This window comes from Manacus candei, unplaced genomic scaffold (assembly GCF_025592945.1).
Source record: "Manacus candei isolate 608988 ecotype Guabito, Panama unplaced genomic scaffold, ASM2559294v1 h1tg000116l, whole genome shotgun sequence".
Classification (NCBI taxonomy): Eukaryota; Metazoa; Chordata; class Aves; order Passeriformes; family Pipridae; genus Manacus; species Manacus candei.
The window spans coordinates 104,334-126,480 of NW_026138164.1; the positions used below are offsets into that span (position 1 = coordinate 104,334).

Genomic DNA, 22,147 nt, shown 5'->3' on the forward strand with positions numbered 1-22,147 from the left:
ACCTGCCAGGCCGGCCCCGCTCCGGCCGCGCTCGGCGGCAGCAGCAGGTGACGGGGTCTGACCTCCCTGCCCCGCGCTCGGGGGCATCTCGGCGAGGAGGGACGGGGGGAGGGCTGATGTCACCCTGCCACCTCCGTGCCACCACCCTGCCCGTCACCCTGCCCGTCACCCTGCCCGCGACCTTGCCACCACCCTGCCACCGTCCTGCTGCCGCCTTGCCACGCTGCATGTCACCCTGTCAGCACCCTGCCACCCCCCCGCCACGCTGCCTGTGGGTGAGGGACAGGGATGGGGACGGGAATGGGGATGGGGATGGGTATGAAGATGGGGTGGGGAAGGGGATGGGGCTGGAGTCAGGAATGGAGATGGGGATGTGGACAGGGATGGGGACAGGGAGAGGGGTGGCAATGGGGACATGGGATGGGGATGGAGATGAGGACAGAAAATGGGGACGGGGGCAAGGAATGGGGGCAAGGATGGTGACAGGGATGGGGATAAGGATGGTGACAGGGATGGGGATAACCCACGGGAACAGCAGCATCCTGCTTTGGTACACGAACAGGAGCGTCAGAGCAGGTGGATAAGAGCGGATTAAGCATCCACGTGAGCATCAAGCCCCTCAGCCCCGGCCCCCCTCAGCCCCGAGCCCCCCCAGCCGTGCTCGGGAAGCTCCAGCTCCACACTCGGAAGCCCCGTCCGGCTGCAGACCCGCGTCCGAGGCCGCGTCCGGTGCTGAGGTGGCCGCAGAGTGACCTCTAATGGCCACGGGCCAGGAGGGGACACGGCCCAGCCCCTGCCCCGGGGGGCTGCGATCCCGCAAGGGGAGCCCCCGCCCCAGCTCCCCTGGGGCAGCGCGGGGCTGACAGGACCGGCTCCTCCTGTCCCCCGCCCCTCCCCGGGCACCGAGGGGACACGCGTGGCCTGGGGACACCTCTGCCCTCCTCTCCGAAGGGCCCCCAGGAGGGATGCCAGGGAAAGGGGTGCTGTGGCCCTGGGCTGTCTCGGAGCAGCGCGTCCCCCGTGTCCCGCCTGCCCCGGGTGGGCAGCACCCCGGGGGGTGGCTTTGCCGTGGGGACAGGACAGGGACCGTGCAAAGGGTGTCCCCAGGCTCGTACCAGCACCGGGAGATCTGCTTTTATTGTCTTTCCAGGATTTCACAGCTCTGAGCAGTCACAGCTGGCACGGCCTGGCACGTGATGTGGTGAGCCCAGACCGTGCCCCACGTGAGAACATCCCCTGGGGAGGGATGAGGGGCACGGTGGGGATGGCAGGGGCTGGAACGGGGCTGGCAGGGGCTGGGATAGGGCTGGGGGGCCCCCAGGGGGGGCTGCCTGGATCCAGCCAGGCCAGGACCGTGAAATTCCAGCCCCAGCTGCCAGAGATGCTCCCGGGTCCAAGAGCCACCAGGTTAAGATGTTCTGTCCACCTGGAAAAGGTTGGGACTGGCTGGGACCCCCCGGCCGTGGCAGGGCCAGGGGAGCACCCAGAGCAGCCCAGAGGGTCAGCACTGCCTGTGCTGTGGAGCCCCTCTGGGACCAGCCTGGGAGGGGTATTTTGGGTCCTCACAAGGCTCTGCCCCTCCTGCCCCTTCCCTGGCTCCAGCAGTGACAGCCGAGGCTGTGGTGGCACCTGGAGCAGCTTGGCTGGGGCAGATCCCAGACCCACATCCCCTTCCCTGCACCAGGGACCCCCCCAGGGGCCCCTCAGGAGCTCAGGGTGGGGAGTCCTCAGAGCTGGCCCCTCCGAGGCCCCTCCCTACCTGTGCTGGCTCCTGTTTGCTCCTCAGCTCCAGAGTGTCCTCGGCACCCGACCAGCCCCGAAACCTCCTGATCCTGCAGGGGAGGACAGGGAGCTGCCAGCCCTGCTGCCCCCAAGGGTGCCTGTCCCCTCACCCCGGGGTACCTGCCCTGACACTGGGGTCCCCGTCCTGATGCCAGGGGTCCCTGTCCCCCTGACCCTGGGGTCCCTGTGCCACCCCAGGATCCCTGACCCTCACCCCAAGGTCCCTGTCCCCCTGACCCTGGGATCCCTGTGCCACCCCTGGATCCCTGGGCCCCACCCCAAGGTCCCTGTGCCACCCCAAGGTCTCTGTACCACCCTGGGATCCCTGGGCCCCACCCCAAGGTCCCTGTCCCCCACCCCAAGGTCCCTGTGCCACCCTGGGGTTCCTGTCCTCCCACCCTGGGGTACCTACTCCGACACTGGGGGCCCTGTCCTGATGCCAGGGTTCCTGTCCCATCCTGAGTTCCTTGTCCCTCCCCCCCAGGGTCCCTGTCCCCCCCTTGGTTCCCTGTCCCCCCCCCTTGGTTCCCTGTCCCCCCCCCTTGGTTCCCTGTCCCACCCTTGCTTCCCTGTCGCCCCCTTGGTTCCCTGTCCCCCCCCCGTGCCCCAGCCAGGGCGTTACCTGGGCCACATCTTCACAGCCAGCAGGCCCAGGGTGGCCACACAGACGAGGGCCACGAGCAGCCCAGCCAGGATGGTGAAGGTCAGCAGGTGGGTGAGGGCTGTGGGCACATCCCCACAGCAGGGGGTCAGTGCACGTGGGACCCCCCAGACCTTGGGGTGCCCCCCGAGGGGTGGAGGGGACCCTGGGGTGGTGGCTGTGACAGCCAAATGCAGGGGGGGGGGTTGGTGCCACTGCCAGGTCCTCAAGGTTGGGAACAGCCACTCAGTGGGTCCAGGGCACACACAGGGGGTCACAGACACCAAGCTGGGACCCTGCTGGGACTTGGGGTGACTCATGAAGGGTGAGGGGGACCCTGGGGTGGTGTCTGGGACATCTGACTGCAGGTGGTGCCACTGCCAGGTCCAGAGGGGTGGGGACAGTCTTTGGGGGTGTCACGGGCTCCATGCTGGGACCCCACTGGGACCCCACTGGGACCAGCTGTCCCTGCACACCTCGCTGTCCCCTGCCCTGAGGGTCGGGCAGGCTGGTACAATGCTGGGTGCCACCCCCGGAGGGGCAGTGTCCCCTGGGTACGGGGGGTGTCCCCAGCACAGCCCCAAGCAGCACCCCCCCATGTTTGCTGACCTCGAGCCGACCCCTCTTCCCTCATTTTGGACCACCCCCAGCCCCCAGCTCCGTTTGCCGCTTCCCTGAGCCCTTTTCCCGGCCCTTGCCCGGCCCCCCCCGCCCCCGGGGTCCCTCCCACTCACTGTCCACGTCGAAGTGGGCGCTGGCCGTGGCGTTGCCCAGGGCGTTGGTGGCCACGCACAGGTACTGCCCGGCGGCCCCCGGGCCCAGCGCCCCCAGCTCCACCCGCAGGGCGTTGTGCGAGGGGGCCCCGCGGACCCCCGGGATGGCGGGGGGGGCCGGGCTGGAGGCCACCAGCCGGCCCTGGTGCAGCAGGGCCAGGGAGGAGGGCGGGTGGCTGTCGGCCCTGCACAGCACGATGCCCGCCCGCCCGCCGCGGTTCTCCAGGAAGGTGCTGACAGACACGTCCCGGGGCGGGTCTGGGGGGGCAGAGATGGGGGGTCAGCGGGGCACGGCGGGGGAAACCCCACACTGGCCTGGACGGGCACTAAAGGCTGCTGAACACGTCCCTCCTCCAGCCGGGGTCAGCCCATCCCACCCGCCCCATGGCTCGTGTTTTCCTGAGCTGTCCAGTCCTTCTCTCCCCACCAGCTGGAGAATCCCCCCTTGGCTCCAAGTCTGACTTTTGAGGGGTCAATTCTGGAAAAAAACCCGACGTCCCCTTCCCTGGGTCACCGAGGGCTGACCAGTGCATCCCTCCTCCAGCCTGGATCACCCGGGGCTGGCAGATCCCCACCCTCTGCAGCCCTCTGCTCCCCCCTGCCATGGCTGGAGAATCCCCTGGACTTGGAGCTCTTTAGCTCCACATTTGTCTTTTGAGGGGTCAGTCCTAGGAAAAAACCCCATGTCCTGTTCCCTGGGTCACCAAGGGCTGCCCACCCCATCCCTCCTCCAGCCCGGACCGTCCCCACCCCACCCACCCCGGGGCTGGTGGCCTCCCCTGCTCTCCAGCCCCTCACTCCCCACTAACTGCAGAATCCCCCGATCTCGGCTCCAAATCTGACTTTAGAGGGGCCAATCCTGGACAAAACCTTCCCCTTCCCTGGCTCCAGAGGGAGAGGAGCCGGGCAGGGAGAGGAGGAGGAAGAGGAGGAGGAAGAGGAGGACGGTGCCTCGCCCGTGTGGAGGATACACGTGTGGCACAGGGCTGGGGGCGCTGGGGGGGCTCCGCGCTGCCCTCGGGGGGCTGGGGACACTCACAGAGGACGCTGAGGCCGAGGGGGGCCGCACTGGCCGCGCCCCAGGCCCCGCTGGCCAGGCAGCCGTAGGAGCCCGAGTCGGCGCTGGAGACGCGGGGCAGGACGAGGGAGGGGGACGGTCCCTCCCGCAGCCACCGCCCGTCCCTGTGCCACGTGTAGTTGGCACCTTCGCCCCACCAAGGGGGCACCGAGCAGGTCAGGGTGGCTCTGCCGCCCTCGGGCACTTCTGGCGACGGCTCGACCGTGACCGTGACCCCTGCGGGGCGGGAGGGAGACGGGAGTCGAGGAATACCCGGGACACCACCCCCAAAATCCCCCCCCAGGGCACCCGAGAGGCCCGTCGGCACCCCCGGGACCCCCCGGGGGCTCGGGCCCCCCTCACCTGCCCCGCGGAGCTGCAGGACCGCGGTCGCGGCGCCGTGGCTGTTGTTGGCCGAGCACAGGTAGAGCCCCGAGTGCCGCGGGCCCAGCGGGCCCAGCCCCACCCGCAGCGCGTTGGGCGAGGCCCGCACGTCCAGCCCGGGGCCGGAGGGGCCGCGGGACGAGGCCAGGGGGGGCTGCCCGGGCCCCCGGCTCACGGCCAGCTCCGAGGGGGGGACGCTGTCCACGGAGCAGAGCAGGACGGCCTGTCGCCCCCCCCCGCGGGTCCAGCAGGGAGGTGAAGGTGGGCTCCTGGGGGGCGTCTGCGGCGACAAGGACGGCGTGTGTCCCCCCCCGGCCCCGCTGCTGGCACGGCACCGGCCGGGGGGGCTGGGGGGTGACAAGCGACAGGGGAGGGGGCGCGATGTCCGGCAGCACCGGGACCCCCCGGTCTCCGAGGGAGGGGCCGGGATGTCGCGGCGTGTCGCGGGATGTCACCAGGTGGCGACACAGACCGGCCAGCCGCCCCCCCGAGGGGGTCCCGTGCGCCCGCAGGGCCCGCGGTGTGTCCCCCCCACCCCCGAAAGCGGCCGGCCCTCACTCACAGAGCACCCTGAGGGCGGCGGGGGGGGCCCGCTGCCCCCTGCCCGCCTGGCAGGAGTAGAGCCCCGCGTCGGAGCGGCGGCCGCCGAGCCCCAGGGAGGCGGCGAGTCCCTCGGCCAGCCAGCGCCCGTTCCTGAACCACGTGTACCGAGTCCCGGGGGCGGCCTGGGGGGCCTGGCACGTCAGGGTCACCTCCGTCCCCTCCGCCACCTCGGCCGAGGGTCGCACGACCACCCTGACGGCTGTGGGGGGGAGGAGGCGGCCGTGACCAGCAGCACGTTTGCACCCCGAAGCCCCCACCCCAAATTCAGAGGGCTGGGAGCACAGGGTGGGTGCTCAGGGTGGGGGCACAGGGTGGATGCCCTGGGTGGGGGCACAGGGTGGGTGCTCAGGGTGGGTGCCCTGGGTGGGGGCACAGGGTGGGTGGTCAGGGTGGGTGCCCTGGGTGGGCGCTCAGGGTGGGTGCCCTGGGTGGGGGCACAGGGCGGGTGCTCAGGGTGGGTGCCCTGGGTGGGGGCACAGGGCAGGCTCTCAGGGTGGGCGCTCACCCCGAAGGACCCCCCTGTCCTTCCCCAGCCCTGCACCGCTCCAGACCCCCCTGATATCGGGTCCCCCCAAAGGCTGCCCCCCTGGACGCCCACCCCAACCATCGGGGGGGTTCCCATCCCCTTTCCCTCTCCCCTTAACGCCCACCCAACCCGCTGGAGGGGTCCCCAGCCCCTCTCTGTGCCCCCCGGGACTCACCCTGCACCCGGAGGGTCAGGGACGCGCGGGCAGTGCCGAGGGGGCTCCGTGCCTGGCACTCGTACTCGCCCTCGTCCTCCTCGGACGCTTCCCGGAGCTCCAACCGCAGCGCGTTGGGAGAGGGGGACACGCGGCTGCTCTGCCGGGGGGGGTCCCCTCCCCAGGGGGGGCTGGAGGCCACCGGCTGCCCCCCCCTGAGCAGGGTGAGCTGGGCCGGGGGGTCGCTGTGCACGGAGCAGAGCAGGATGACGGCGCTGCCCTCGCTGCTCTCCACGAAGGATTTCACCTGCAGGTTCCGGGGGGGGTCTGCGGGGGGGGGGGGAACCACGGGGGAGACGAGATGGACCACAGGGTAGTCATGGAATTGTTCGGGTTGGAAAAGTCCTCTGAGCCCACCGGGTTCCCCCAGCTCTGCCAAGGCCACCCCTGGCCGTGTCCCCAAGTGCCACATCCACAGGGTGTCAAATCCCCCCGGGATGGGGACTCCCCCCTGCCCTGGGCAGCTGTGCCAGGGCTGGACAGCCCTTTCCAGGGGGAATTTTCCCAATATCCAACCTGAGCCTCCACCGGCACAGCTGGAGGCCGTTCCCTCTCCTCCTGTCCCTTGTTCCCTGGGAGCAGAGCCCGACCCCCCCCCCCGGCTCCCCCCTCCTGTCAGGGGGTTGCAGAGCCAGAAGGTCCCCCCCGAGCCTCCTTTTCTCCAGGCTGAGCCCCCCCAGCTCCCTCAGCTGCTCCTGCTGCTCCAGCCCCTTCCTCCTGGAGCGTCCCCAGCCTGGGCTGCTCTGATCGGTTCGGTGGCTCCACCCGACATTCCCCACCCCAAAGCAGGAGGAAGGAGGGAAGGCCCTGAGGTCCCGGACTCCGGAGGCCATTCCAGGAGCTGTCCCCGCCTCTCCTCATGCAGATTTATAAGTTAACCCCACCTTTTTCTCATAAAAAGAGTGTGTGTGTGTGGGGAATCTTACATTCTCACTTGCAAATACATTTTTTCCCCCCTGTTTTTTAAACAAAACCTGGTTTTCATTTTCCAAATGAGGGCTAAAAAAAATAAAAAATAAAAATATCCCAAATTTTGTCCTGTTCCTGAAAGCCTGAGTTTTTTCCCGCTGCAGTTTGGTAGGAAGCACAAGGAAACTTGGAGAAGCTTCACCGAAATGCCCTGCGGGTGCTGTGTGTGTGTGGGGGTCTCTGGCCGGGTCTGATGAGCAGGACAGGGGTGCAAAGCTCGGCTTAAGGGACAAAGCTCGGCTGCCTGGGACAAAGACTGATTTTCACGGAAAACTAAGCCAAACCTCCAAACTGAGCCGGGCCTTGCTGTGCCCCATCTCTCCAGCCCAGGGGGCCGGTGACTCCCCGGGTCCCTGCCCTGGACGTGCCCCCCCGGCCCGAAGCCCCCCGGCCCGGGGCACTCACAGAGGACGCGGAGCGGGGCGGGGGCGGCGCTGCGGTTGCGGGCGGGGGTCCGGACGGAGCAGTGGTAGGAGCCGGAGTCGGAGGCGGAGAGCCGGGGCAGGGGGAGGGCCGGGGAGGGGCCGCTGCGCAGCCACAGCCCGTCCCGGTACCACGAGTAGCTCAGCACCCGCTCGGCCCCCGCCGCCACCGCGCAGCTGAGGGTGGCATTGCCGCCCTCCCGCACCTCCGGAGCCGGCAGGATCCACACCCGGACGGCTGCAAGGGAAGGGGGGCGGCGGTGAAACCCCCTCTCCGGGACGGGGGAGCTCAGGGAGGGACAGGACGGGAAAAGGTGGGAACAGCCACCGCCGGCTCCGCTCCCGTGGTGCTCCTGAGGGTCTTGCCGTGGACGCTCCACCCCTGGGGGTGTCCAGGGCCAGGTTGGACGGGGTTTGGAGCAACCTGAGCCGGTGGGAGGTGTCCCTGCCCATGGCGGGGGGTGGAATGGATGGCTTTGAGGTGACTCCGTGATTCCTGGGCTGTGTGAGCACAGCCAGGACGGTGCCATGGACGGACAGGGTAGAGCCAGCCTTGGCATCAGCCCCAGGAGGAGCTGTGTCTCCTTTGCCGGGTGTGGGGCGCACATGCAGCTCTCTGGGAACACCTCCAGCACAGCACTGCACCCCCAGGAAGGTGCATTTCCCCCCTTTCCTTCTGCTTCCACCCTGCCCACCCTGTTCCAGCTCCTCTCTGCCCTCCCTCCCCCGTGACCGTCCTCCAGCAGGGTTTGCCTTCACTTCTTCACAGGACCCCCCGATTCCATCTCTGCCCCCGCTGCCTGCAGCTCTCCATCCCCCCAATTCCATCTCTGCCCCTCTGCCTGCAGCTCTCCATCCCCCCAATTCCATCACTCCCCCACTGCCTGCAGCTCTCCATCCCCCCAATTCCATCACTCCCCCCCTGCCTGCAGCTCTCCATGCCCTTCCCACGCCCCCCCGTGCCCGTTCCCAGCCCGTGCCCGCTCCCAGCCCGTGCCCATTCCCATCCCGTGCCCGTTCCCAGCCCGTGCCCATTCCCAGCCTGTGCCCATTCCCAGCCCGTCCCCATTCCCAGCCCATCCCCATTCCCAGCCCGTGCCCATTCCCAGCCCGTCCCCGCTCCCATCCCGTGCCCGTTCCCAGCCCGTGCCCGCTCCCAGCCCTCACTCACTGCCCGCTGTGAGGTTCCCGGTGGCACTGGCGTTGCCGTGGGCGTTGGTGGCCACACACTGGTACTGACCCTCATCCTGCAGCAGCACGGGGTGGAACTGCACCCGCAGGGTGTTGGTGGCCGAGGTGACGCTGAGCCGTGGCCCGGGGCCGGGCTGTGGTGTCTCTGTGGAGGCCACCAGGGCCCCGTCCTTGAGGAGGGCGAGCTGTGCCGGGGGGACACTGTCCACGGAGCACTGCAGGACCCCCCCCTGCCCCGGCGGGGGCTCCAGGAGGGTGCTCAGCACCGGCACCCGCGGGGGGTCTGCGCGGGCCGGGGGGACACGGAGGGTGAGCAGAGCCTGGGGCTGCACCCAGAGAGCCCCAGGGCCCACCTTGGGGCCAGAATCCATCCCAGGGCCATCGTATTGGCACCATCTCATCCCAGTGCCATCCCATCAGCACCATCCCATCCCAGTGCCATCCCATCCCAGTGCCATCCCATTGGCACCATCCCATCCCAGTGCCATCCCATCCCAGTGCCATCCCATTGGCACCATCCCATCCCAATGCCATCCCATCCCAGTGCCATCCCATCCCAGTGCCATCCCATTGGCACCATCCCATCCCAGTGCCATCCCATCCCAATGCCATCCCATCCCAGTGCTATCCCATCCCAGTGCCATCCCATCCCAATGCCATCCCATCCCAGTGCTATCCCATCCCAGTGCCATCCCATGCCAGTGCCATCCCACCCTGGAACCATCCCATTGGCACCATCCCATCATCACCATCCCATTGGCACCATCCCATCCCAGCACCACCCTATTGGCACCATCCCACTGGTACCATCCCAGTGTCACCATCCCATTGACACCATCCCATCCCAGCACCATCCCATCCCATCCCATCCCACTGGCACCATCCTACCGGTACCATCCCGGTGTCATCCCACCGGCACCAACCCATCTCCAGCCCCACCCCGTTGGAACCAAACCCTCCCGCCCCATCCCATCCCATCCCCACCCCACAGTCCCCATTCCCCCCGTCCCCCCGGGGTGTCCCACTCACAGGCCACGCTCAGGGTGACAGGGGGGGCCAGGCTGGTCCCCGCGGGGCCGCGGGCCCGGCAGTGGTAGGAGCCGGTGGCAGCGCTGGTGACACGGGGCAGCGCCAGGACGGGGTCGGGGCTCTCCTGGAGCCGCTCGCTGTCCCTGTACCAGGCGTAGACGGTGTCACCCCGCGGCTCTCCGGGCACCTGGCACGTCAGGGACACGTCGGCTCCTTCCAGCACCTCCGAGGACGGTGACACCAGGACTCGGGCAGCTGGGGCAGGGACACGGGGCCAGCTCAGAGGGACCAGGGCAGAGCTGGCACTGCCCCTGTCCCCTTGTCACCTCCCGGTGTCCCCTTGTCACCTCCCGGTGTCCCCTCGTCCCTCCCATGGCCCCTGTGGGGTGGGATGCTCCTGTCCCCTTGTCCCCTCATCACTCCCATAACCCCTGTGGGGTGGGACGCTCCTGTCCTCTCATCAATCCTATAACCCCTGTGGGGTGGGGCACTCCTGTCCTCTCATCAATCCTATAACCTCTGTGGGGTGGGACGCTCCTGTCCCCTCATCACTCCCATGACCCCCTGTGGGGTGGGATGCTCCTGTCCCCTCATCAATCCTATAACCCCTGTGGGGTGGGACACTCCTGCTCTGTCCCGGGAGCTGGCCCAGCCCTGGGGTGGCACTGGGGTGGCACTGGGGCTCCCTGTCCCCCTCTGTGTGTCCCCCAGTCACTGCAGCTGAGGGGTTGGAACAAGGGGAGGGGACAAGTCAGGACCTCCGGAGCAGCAGCCGGAGCCTGGGTGGGATCTGGTGGCTCTGGGTGGGATCTGGTGGCTGTGGGTGGGATCTGGTGGTACTGTGTGGAATCTGGTGACACTGGGTGGGATCTGATGGCCCTGGGTGGGATCTGGTGACACTGGGTGGAATCTGATGGTTCTGGGTGGAATCTGGTGGCTGTGGGTGGGATCTGGTGGTACTGTGTGGAATCTGGTGACACTGGGTGGGATCTGATGGCAGTGAGTGGGATCTGGGGGCACTGGGTGGAATCTGGTGGCACTGGGTAGGATCTAGGGGCACTGGATGGGATGTGTTGGTGCTGAGTGAGATCTGATGGTGCTGGGTGGAATCTGGTGGCACTGGGTGTGATCTGGGGGCACTGTGTGGAATGTGAGGGCATTGGGTGGGATCTGGTGGCACTGGGTGGGATCTGGTGGTGCTGGGTGGAATCTGGTGGCACTGGGTAGGATCTAGGGGCACTGGGTGGGATGTGAGGGCACTGGGTGGGATCTGGTGGCTCTGGGTGAGATCTGATGGTGCTGGGTGGGATCTGGTGGTTCTGGGTGAGATCTGATGGTGCTGGGTGAGATCTGATGGTGCTGGGTGGGATGTGATGGTGCTGGGTGGGATCTGGTGGCCCCGGGTGGGATCTGGTGGCCCCGGGTGGGACCTGATGGCCCCGTGTGCCAGCGCAGCCCCAGTTCCCCCGCCCCCGCCCCCGGGCTCACCCTGGACGCGCAGGTACAGCGCTGCCTCGGCGGTGCCGAGCGCGTTGCTGGCCGAGCACCGGTAGGTCCCGTCGTCCGCCGGCGTCACCTCCCGGATCTCCACGCGCAGGGAGTTGGGGGCGGCCCTGACGCGCACCCGGGGGCCGCTCCCCCCCTCGCCCGTGGCCACCGGGTCCGGGCCCCGCAGCAGCGCCAGCCGGGCCGGAGGGTTGCTGCCCACCGAGCACTCCAGCACGGCCAGGCGGCCCCGCTCCGCCTCCAGGAACGCCTGGAGCAGCGGGGCCCGGGGGGGGTCTGCGGGGGGAACCGGCTGAGCAGGGACATCCCCGGGACAGAGGGACTCGCCAGCAGCCACTGCCTCGGCAGGGGAGGGGAGGGAAAAGGGGGAAAGGGGAAAGGGGTAAAGGGGAAAGGGAAAGAAAAAGGGGAAAGGGAAAAGGGAAAAGGGGAAAGGGGGAAAGGGGAAAGGGAAAGAAAAAGGGGAAAGGGGAAAGGGGAAAAAGGGGTCCCACCCCACCCCCACGGTGAGGACACTCCTGCTCTATGGGATGCACAGTCAGTGCACAGAGTGGCCGAGAGGGACAGAGGCCCACGGGAGGAATCCCAGGACAGAGATCAGTGCCCAGAGACCCCAAAAAGTGCCCACATGGGCTCTGCCCAGGGCCTGGGCACTGCCACACGTGTGAGCCGAGCTGGGCACCCCTTCCCGGACACAAGTCCATTCATGGGATCATGGAATGGCTTGGCTTGGGAGGGCCCCTAAATCCCACCCTGTGCCACCCCCTGCAGTGGGCAGGGACACCTCCCACTGTCCCAGGGACACCTCCCACTGTCCCAGGCTGCTCCAGCTCCAGCTCAACCCGGCCTGGGGCTCTCCCAGGGACGGGGCAGCCCCAGCTCCCCTGGGCACCCTGATCCACAGGTCGTGCCATGTCCAGGTGACCCATACCCATCCCCTCCAGGCCGGGGGTCCCGGGGGTCCCGTACGTACACAGCACATCCAGGAGCACGTCTGGGGAGCTCCTGGTGCCGCTGCCAGTGCTGGCCTGGCACCGGTACAGCCCCGAGTGGGCGCTGGCCACACTCCCCAGCACCAGCGTGCTGCCCTCGGCCACCCACTGCCCATTGTGGTACCAGGTGACGTTTGGCACGGCCGGGGAGTCGCTGCTCAGGTGGCAGGTGAGGTTGGCACTGTCGCCCTCCAGCACGTGGGGCGAGGGGGACACGCTGACGGTGGCAGCTGGGGGGGAAACGGCGCCCGGCATCAGTGTTGGGGTGAACAACCCCCCCAGAGCCAGCCCAGGGGTGTGTCACCACGGGGGTTATGTCACCGAGGGAGTTATGTCACCGAGGGACATTGTGGCTACTCCAGAGGGCAAATTCCAGCTGCTCCTGCAGTGCCGTGCCAGGGACAGCTCTGAGCTGGCAGTGGGGTGCCACCAGCCCAGGGATGGGGCACTTGCAGGAGGGGGCCTGTGGGAACTCCCTCAGCCATGTTTTGCTCAGTGTCCCCGTCATACACAGGCAGGGAACCTCCACCAGGGGCTGGAACAATCCCCACCAGGGGCTGGAGCAATCCCCACCAGGGGCTGGAACAATCCCCACCAGGAGCTGGAACAATCCCCACCAGGATGGAACCGTTGCTGTGGCCACGGGAGCCTCCAAACCCACCAGGAGGGGCTGACAGCCCCCTCTTTAAACCCACTCACCCTCCGCCCCTGCCCCAAAGGTCCCGTTCATGCCAGTTTTTGGAGGCAGAAGCCGTTGGACACCTGAATTTCACGGGCACGCTGCTCATTTCTGCTCCTCCCGTCCTCCTGCCGCCACCCCCCGGGCTCGTCCCCTTCCCTGGCATTCCCTTCCCGGGCTCCCCTCTCCCAGAGGCGTTCCCAGATGCCGTGGGGACGTGTGGCCCCCGCCGCCCTCCCTCCCGTGCCCGGTCCCTCGTCCCCGCTCACCGTCAGCCCTGAACTCCAGCGCGGCGCTGGCGCTGCCCCGCGCGTTCCCGGCCTGGCACACGTAGGTGCCCTCGTCCTCCAGCACCACGTCCCGGATCTCCACCCTCAGGCTGTTGTAGGAGGGGGTCACGCGGAGCCGGGGGGCCGGGGGGCAGCCCCCGGAGCAGGCCAGCAGCGCGTCCCCCCTGCGCAGGGTCAGGTTGGCCTCGGGCTCGCTCTGCACGGAGCACTGCAGGATCCCCCGGCGCCCGCCCCGGCTCTGCAGGAACGAGCTCAGCACCGGCGGCCTCGGGGGGTCTGCGGGGGGGGGGAAACACCGCCGGGGAGAATATTCTGGATCCGCGGGGTCGGGAGAACCCCCAGAACCCCAGGGGTTGCTGCTTCCCCGGTGCCACGCGAGCTGCTCCCGGGCATCCCGGTCGGACGGGGCTTGGGGCAGCCTGGGGTGGCCGAGGGTGACCCTGCCCAGGGCACGGGGTGCGACTGGGGGGGATCTGAGATCCCTTCCCACCCAAACCATTCGTGGTTCCACGATCGTTTACTGTTCTTAAAACGCTAATTGCTATTAAAACTCTCTGAAGGTCGGGAATTCGGGATGTCCCCACACTTCCCCTCCCCCAGATTTATCCGCCAGAGGGAATTTTCCACCCTCTCCACGTTCCTGCCCGAGGGCTCCTCGGCTGCATTCGGCGGTGAGGGGGGAACCCCCGGGGCGGGAGCAGTGCAGGACCCCCCCGCCCAGCCCCAGGACCCCCTGGCAGTCCCAGAACCCCCCAGCCCGGCCCCAGGAACCCCGGCAGCCCCGGGACCCCCTGGCAGTCCCAGGACCCCCCAGCCCGGCCCCAGGACCCCCAGCCCAGCCCCAGGACCCCTGGCAGCCCCGGGATCCCCCAGCCCAGCCCCAGGACCCCCTGGCAGCCCCAGGACCCCCCAGCCCGGCCTCAGGAACCCCGGCAGCCCCAGGACCCCCTGGCAGTCCCAGGACCCCCTGGTAGCCCCAGGACCCCCCCGCCCAGTCCCAGGACCCCCTGGCAGCCCCAGGACCCCCCAGCCCAGCCCCAGGACCCCCTGGCAGCCCCGGGACCCCGCAGCCCAGCCCCAGGACCCCCCAGCCCCACCCCAGGACCCCCTGGCAGCCCCAGGACCCCCCAGTCCAGCCCCAGGACCCCCTGGCAGCCCCAGGACCCCCCAGCCCGGCCCCAGGACCCCCTGGTAGCCCCGGGACCCCCCAGTCCAGCCCCAGGACCCCCTGGCAGCCCCAGGACCCCCCTGGCAGCCCCAGGACCCCATGGCAGCCCCAGGACCCCATGGCAGCCCCAGGAACCCCCAGCCCAGCCCCAGGAACCCCTGGCAGCTCCAGGACCCCCCAGCCCAGCCTCAGGAACCCCTGGCAGCCCCAGGACCCCCCAGTCCAGTCCCAGGACCCCCTGGTAGCTCCGGGACCCCCCAGCCCAGCCCCAGGACCCCCTGGCAGCCCCAGGACCCTCTGGCAGCCCCAGAACCCCCAGCCCGGCCCCAGGACCCCCCGGCAGCCCCGGGACCCCCCGGCAGCACTCACAGAGCACCCGGAGCGGGACGGCCCCCGAGGCGCCGCTGTCGCTGCCGTCGCTGCCCCGTACCCGGCACTGGAAGGCGCCCGCGTCGTCCCCGCGCACGGAGGGGAAGCGCAGGGTGGGGGCCGGGCCCTCCCGCAGCCTCTGCCCGTTCCGGTACCACGTGTAGAGGGGCTCCCCCGCCACGTCCCCCGTCCCCACGCAGGTCAGGGTGACCGCCGTCCCCTCCGGCACCTCCGCCGAGGGCTGGATCCGGAGCTCTGCGGCTGCGGGAGGGGAGGGAGAGGGATGGGAGGGAGGGAGGGAGGGAGGGAAATCCCTGCTGCAGACCTTCACCTTCCCCATGGCTCCATCCAGCTAAACCCCACCGCCCTCAGCTTCCCTCAGCCCCCTCTCGCTCCGGAGCCCGTGGGATCTGGGGCTCTTCACTGGGTGGCCTTCCCTGGGGACACTGGACATCACCCCAGAGCTCTGCCAGGCAAGGGGGGCCTTTCCCGACCCTGCCCAACTCTCTCCAAGTGCCAGGTTCATCCGGGGCATCCCGGTTTATCCAGGGCATCCCGGTTCATCCAGGACATCCCGGTTCATCCCGAGCCGCTCCCGGGACAGCCCCGGTGCCCTCAGCCCTCTGGCAGGTGACAGGTTGGGCCGGTGGCACCTTGGCCACTTCTAACGGAGCCCAACTGTCCCCCGGGACACCCAACCCCGGGGTTGGTTTCTTTGAGATTGGACCTTGAGGTCTATTTTGGGTTTTTCCGGCATCCTGAGGGACGTTCCTCTTGGACATGGTTTTGGGGGGCTTTTCTCTCCCTCTGCTGCCTCTGTCGCGCCAAACCATCCACACTGGGGGTTCAGGGGACAGAGCAGGTCCCCCCCGTGTGCCCAGACCCCCCCCAGCACCTCCGGGGGCTGCGGGGGGAGCGACGGGGCAGGAAAGTTCGGACAAAGTCGCTCCTGATTTTGTGGTGCTTTGGAAAACAAACCCCGGGAGCATCTCGAGCTCCACAGGCTGCTCCAGCCCTCCGGGGAGGGGAAGGGCTGCGGGGAGGGCACTGCCACCACACGGACCCCGATGTCCCCCCGTGCCAGGGGGTGCCCCCAGCCCCGAGGGTTCATCCCCGCCCAGAGCTCGTCCCTCACCGCGGGTGAGCAGGTCCTTGGCGGTGCTGGCGCTGCCGTGGGCGTTGCTGGCGGTGCAGCGGTACCTCCCGCTGTCCCGGGGCCCCGCATCCCGGATTTCCAGCCGCAGGGCGTTGCGGGAGGCGGCGACCCCGAACCTCTGGGGCGGGGCCACCTGCGTCCCGCTGGTGGCCAGCACGGTGCCGTCGCGGTCGATGGCCAGGGTGGCCGGAGGGTGACTGTCCACGGCACAGCGGACGATGGCCAGCTGGCCCCCCTGGGTCTCCTGGAAGAGCGTCAGGGTGGGGGTCCGGGGGGGATCTGCGGGACGGGAGAGGGGGCTGAGCTCGGGGGGTCCCCGTGGGGCGGCCACACGTGGAATCCCAAACTGCTTCGGGTTGGGAGGGACCTTAAACCCCGGCCAGTGCCACCCCCTGCCACGGGCAGGGCCACCTTCCCCTGCCCCGGGCCACCTTCCCCCGGCCCGGGCTGCCCCAAGCCCCGTCCAACGCGGCCTTGGGCACCTCCGGGGGTGGGACAGGTGCCCTCCCCGCCCCCAGCTGCTCCCCCCCTGCATCCCCGGGTTATTTTTACCCCAGACCTGGCACAGCCAAGCCCGGGGCTGTTTTATTTCCCCCCTGACTTGCAAAACCTCCCGAGCTGTTCTTATCCCCCCCCCCCTCCTCCGTCGGTAACTCCCCCCAGCTTACGGCTGGAGCAGATTAGCGGGAGATGCTCCAAACGGCCCCTTCCCACGCGGCTCCCGGCCGGGAATCTCGGGATTTACCCCAAACTCACTCGGGGGGGCTGAACCCCCCTCCCAACCCCCTTCCCGCGCGGCTCCCGGCCGGGAATCGCGGGATTTACGGCGGATTCCACCGGGAGGGCTGAACGCCCCTCCCAGCTGCCCCCGGGGCGCTTGGGAAGAGGCTTCGCCGAGGGTTTGGGGGTTTGCTGAGCCCCTGGGCCGGGCGGCCCTGGCAGGGCGGGGGGCACTCACAGGTCACGATGAGGCTGAGCGGCTGGGCCGTGTCGCTGCCCTGCCCGTTCGTCACCCGGCACGAGTAGTAGCCGGCGTCGCCCGCGGCCACCGCGGGGAAGAGGAGGGTGTGGGCAGTGCCCTCCTGCAGCCAGGCGCCGTTCCTGTACCACGTGTAGTTGAGGTCCTGCCCCTCCCGGCCCGGCACGTCGCAGGACAGGGTGGTGGTCGTCCCCTCCCGCACCTCGGCCGCGGGGCTCGCCGAGACCTCTGCGGCTGAGCGGGGTGGGAGCACGGTCAGCACGGGCCGGGGGGCAGGAGAGCGGCCCCCCCGCCCCCGATCCCCACATCCCAGAGCCCCTCTGCCCCCCCAGGGGTGACGACAGAGGTGGGAGGCGTTTGGGTTTGTTCCCTGTCGCCAGCACCTTCCCAGCTGGGCAGGGGGGGCACCTTCTGCTTTTAGTGCAAAGCGCCGGGGACAAAACTCCTGGGGGGGACAGTGGGGTCCTGCAGCCCTAGGGGTGTGCAGGGGGGGTGGGGGGGAACAGACTGACCCCCCCTGCTCCCATCCGGGGGGAGAGGAGATGCTCCCTGTGGGACTCCAACAGGGACGGGCAGGGCTGGGGCTTGTCTTTGCTGCAGGATCTGGTGGAGGACCCTCCTCCCCTGGGAGGGTGGGCAGGCCCTGGCACAGGTTGCCCAGAGAAGCTGTGGCTGCCCCTGGATCCCTGGAAGTGTCCAAGGCCAGGTTGGATGGGGCTTGGAGCAACCTGGGCTGATGGGAGGTGTCCCTGCTCATGGCAGGGGGTGGCACTGGGTGATCTTTAAGGTCTCTTTCCACCCAAACCAGACCACCCTGGCTCTGGATCCCCACAAGCTCTGCCAACCCCCTTCCCAGTGCTGGGCTGGAAATCCCTGCAGGGCCGTGTCTTTGGGACCCCCGAGGTGAGGGGTGCAGGGCTGGCAGGATGGAGGGATGGAGCCCTCACCCTCCTGCCCCAGGGACCCCCCAGCTCCCCCAGCAGCACTGGCACCTCACTGCCCACCCCGCTCCGGGCTGGCCGGGCACACTCAGCCCCTCTCCCCCCTCCCTGGTGCCCTGGCACTCACAGAACACGAGGAGGGTGGTGGCGGGCGCTGTGCCAGCCCCGAGGGCGTTCAGGGCCTCGCAGTGGTACCGCCCGTGGTCCTCCCGCCGCACCCCCCGCAGGCTCAGCACCCTCTCGCTGCCCACGGCGGCCCCGTCCTTGTACCAGACGTACCCCGAGACGGGGGGGTGGCTGCTGCCCACCTGGCAGCTCAGGGACACCGTGGCACCCACGTGGATGTTCCCCGAGGAGGGACTGACCCGCACCTGGACGTCCTTGGGGGCGTCTGCGGGGGGGGACACACGGACACGGCGGGGGGGGGGTGAGGGTGGGCAGGACCCACAGGGCGCTGCCACAGCCCTTTTTGGGGGCCTGGGGCAGGGAAAAGGGGGGCTGGAAGGGAAGCAAAGCTGCCACATGGGCAGCAAAGCGGGGAGGGCACGGCTGTGGGTGCCAGGAGGTGCCACGGAGCTGGGACATCCGTGGGGTGACACGGCCACGGAGAGACGGGGGGAGCAGCAGAGGGGGGAGCAGCGGGAGGGATCTGCTCTGGCTCCTGCAGGGAGCGCGGGGAAGGGGGTGGGTGGTGGGAGGGGGGCCTGGGTGCCGTGGGCGTGGCAGAGGTGCCCCTGTCCCCACACCGAGGTGCCCCCTGTCCCCTCACCGAGGTGCCCTCTGTCCCCACACTGAGCTGCCCCTTGTCCCCACACCGAGCTGCCCTCTGTCCCTACACCGAGGTGCCCCTGTCCCCACAGTGAGGTGTCCCCTTTCCCCTCACCGAGGTGCCCCCAGTCCCCACACCGAGTTGCCCTCTGTCCCCACACAGAGGTGCCCCCGTCCCCACAGTGAGATGTCCCCCGTCCCCACACCGAGGTGCCCCCTGTCCCCTCACCGAGCTGCCCTCTGTCCCCTCACCGAGCTGCCCCACGTACGTCTCACCCGCAGCACGACCTCGGTGCTCGCCTTCCCGGAGCCGTGGGAGACCTCGCAGAGCAGCTTCTTGCCGTGGTCCCTCCAGGAGAAGGAGGTGCTGAGGGTCAGCTGCCGGCCCACCCCGCCGGTGTCCAGCCGCAGCCGGCCGGCCAGGGTGGCGGCGCGGGGGTCGTGCCCCTCCCAGCGCAGGACGGTGTCCCCCCAGGGGCAGGCGTAGGGCGTGGAGCACTCCAGGCTGCAGCTCTGCCCCTCCCGCAGGTCCTGGGGGGCGGCGGCGCTCGGGGGCTCCGGCTCCTCTGGGGCGGAGAGCGGAGGGTGGGATGTGCCCGTGGGGTGGGATGTGCCCGTGGGGTGGGATGTGCCCATGGGGTGGGTGTGAAGGGAACGGGGGGGGGTCCGGGGGTCGCACCCACCCGACACGCTCAGCACCACGTCCCGCGCCGCCGACCACCGGTCCCCGCCCACGATCTCGAAGCGGAACCTGTAGGGCCCCCCGTCCCCCGGGGTGACCCCCCGCAGCAGCAGGGTGCAGTTCCGGGCCGAGGGGTCCCCCAGGAGCTGGGCGCGGCCCCGGAACCGGGCGTCCACCTCCTGGGGGGCGGCCGAGTGGAACACCGGGGTCCTGGGGCCGTCGTAGTCCTTGTACCAGATGGCCACGATGCCCTGGGCGGTCGCCGCGTCCTCGGGGTAGCTCAGGGTGCAGGGCACCACCACGCAGGACCCCGCGATGCCACGCACGGCCTGGGGGTAGGAAACCCCCCACGAGCCGAGGGCTGTGCCGGGGAAAGGGGGGTCAGCGGGCTGGGGGGGCCCCGCTCCCCTCCCGGGACCCACCGGGGCCACAGCACCTCTGCTGAGGGGGTGACGGGCAGGGGGGCTCGGGGGGTGGGAGAGGGGGTGGGATAAACCCCCCCAAGAGGAAATTCTGAGGGGGAGAAGGGGGAGATAATGGAGAAAAGCTGGATCTTTCGGGGGGCTGGCTTTGAACAGCCTAAATAACAAGGAAAAAGGGGAAAATTGCCCCCCCCGGCCCCTCAAAACTGATTTCCTCAGCCCGCTTCCCCCGGCCCCTTGTTCTCTCATGTCCCCTGGCACCCCAGCCCTGCCCGGCGGGAGGAGGGGGCACACAGACCCCCCCCCGGAACATCTGCTGTGCCGTGTCCCGCGGGAGCAGCCTCGGGAGTTCCCAAAATTCTGCCCGTCCCATGGGCACCGTGCACGGCTCCCACCCCCCATCCCGGGGGGCACATCCTGCCCATCCCAGGGGTACCGTGCACAGATCCCACTCCCCCCATCCCGGGGGGCACACCCTGCCCATCCTCTGGGCACTGTGCACGGCTCCCACCCCCATCCCGGGGGGCACATCCTGCCCATCCCCGGGCACCGTACACAGATCCCGCTCCTCCCATCCCAGGAGGCACATCCTGCCCGTCCCAGGGGCACCGTGCACGGCTCCCACCCCCCATCCCGGGGGGCACACCCTGCCCATCCCATGGGCACTGTGCACGGATCCCGCTCCCCCCATCCTGGGGCACATCCTGCCCATCCCCTGGCACTGTGCACGGCTCCCACTCCCCATCCCAGGGGGCACATCCTGCCCATCCTCTGGGCGTTGTGCACAGATCCCAGCCCCATCCTGGGGCACATCCTGCCCACCCCCTGGCACCGTGCACAGATCCTGCTCCCTCCATCCTGGGGGCACATCCTGCCCATCCCATGAGCACCGTGCACAGCTCCCATCCCCATCCCGGGGGGCACATCCTGCCCATCCCCTGGCACCGTGCACAGATCCCGCTCCTCCCATCCCGGGGGGCACATCCTGCCCGCCCCCTGGGCACCGTACACAGATCCCGCTCCTCCTATCCCAGGGGGCACATCCTGCCCATCCCCTGGGCACTGTACACAGATACCAACCCCATCCCGGGGGCACATCCTGCCCACCCCCTGGCACCGTGCACGGCTCCCACCCCCATCCCGGGGGGCACATCCTGCCCACCCCCTGGCACCGTGCACGGCTCCCACCCCATCCCGGGGGGCACATCCTGCCCATCCCCTGGGCACCGTGCACAGATCCCGCTCCCCCCATCCCGGGGGGCACATCCTGCCCACCCCCTGGCACCGTGCACGGCTCCCACCCCATCCCGGGGGGCACCCCGCCCCTCCGGCGGCGCAGGGGGTGCCGTACCCGGGGGGACGAGGCTGGCCAGCAGCACCAGGCAGCGGGGCAGGCACATGGTGGCACCGCCGGGGGCGCACGGGGGGAGGCGGTCGGTCCTCGGGGGGGGCGGCGGGCACAGGGGGGACCCTGGGGACGAGAAGAGGTGGATAAATCCCGCGGGATAAAACCCGCGGGCAGCAGAGCCCGGGGGGTGGGGGGCGGGTTGAGGGGGGTCCCCAGTACCCCCCGACTCCCCCTGGTCCCCCCCCCCGAGCTCCCCCGGCCCCCTGAGCGCTCAGGGGGGTTTCAGGAGCTGCTCCGGGTTTTGCAGTGACGGGAGAAGGTTTAGGGAAGTTATTCCTGCGTTTCCCCGGGGAGAAGAGGAAGGATAATGAAGGATAACGCTGAGGCAGCAGATGCGGGCTGGGGGGGTCGGGGGGGGTGGAAGTGAAATGAAATTAGTGGGATGAAAGCAAAGGAACAGGAATCGAAACAAAGGGACTCGAAGAGAAGCGAAGAAACACGAAGAGAAACAGTGGAACAAAGGAAAACAAAAGGGAAGGGAAGGTTTGGGAAGGGAAGGTTTGGGAAGGTTCGGGAAGGTTTGGGAAGGGAAGGTTTGAGAAGGGAAGGAAAGGAAAAGGGAGGCAAAAGAAAAAGGGTAAAGGGGAGAGCAGAAAAGAAGAAAAAGGAAAAAAAAAAGAAAAAGAGAAAAGAAAAAGGAAAAAGGGGGGGAGGAGAAAAAGAAAAAAAACGAAAAAGAAAAAAAGAAAAAGACAAGTTTTAAAAAGTTTAAAAAGTTTTAAAAATTTTAAAGAAGTTTTAAAAAGTTTAAAAAGTTTTAAGAAGTTTACAAGGTCCCATGTTTTTTTTGCAGCTCCACACCGAGCAAACTGCTGCCATTCCTTCTAAATTTAAAAATCAATATTCCGTGATAAACCAGAATATTTTTGCTCTGGTTTTTTTTTTTTTTTTGCATTGCCATGGAAACGAACGAACTGATCGATGGGAATTGCCATCTCTACCCAGGCCCTCCTGGACGTGTCCGGCAGGACCGAGGCAGTTCCCTGCCCCCCTTTTCCCCCCCCCTCCTTTTCCCCCACCTTGTTCTCCCACATCTGCTTCGAATTTCCCCTCCGCTCCTCGGCGTCGGGAGGGATCTCCCGCTCCGGAGCGCTCGGGAGAGCTTTGCTTTGGGATGTTCCCGGCCAAAGTGAGGGGCGAGAGCGCCGGGAAGGGCTGGGATGGCCCCGGGGGTGGCGGGGGGAGGGAGGAAGCGCC

The 22,147-nt window shown here is 68.5% G+C and overlaps 1 protein-coding gene across 1 annotated transcript; it reads right to left on the minus strand.

The window, feature by feature from the left end:
• Positions 1-1,120: 1,120 nt before the first annotated feature.
• Positions 1,121-20,961, minus strand: SIGLEC1 (sialic acid binding Ig like lectin 1). Its single transcript, XM_051770154.1, is given in 21 exon segments — positions 1,121-1,426; positions 1,760-1,832; positions 2,405-2,504; positions 3,157-3,453; positions 4,235-4,489; positions 4,616-4,874; positions 4,876-4,916; positions 5,199-5,438; positions 5,941-6,246; positions 7,354-7,608; positions 8,542-8,844; positions 9,591-9,845; positions 11,079-11,372; positions 12,070-12,318; positions 13,037-13,436; positions 14,578-14,855; positions 15,730-16,029; positions 16,709-16,963; positions 17,798-18,061; positions 18,708-19,481; positions 20,894-20,961. Coding segments are annotated over 21 exon segments (5,265 nt in total). The 5' UTR covers positions 20,943-20,961; the 3' UTR covers positions 1,121-1,408.
• Between the last annotated feature and the right edge of the window lie 1,186 nt (positions 20,962-22,147).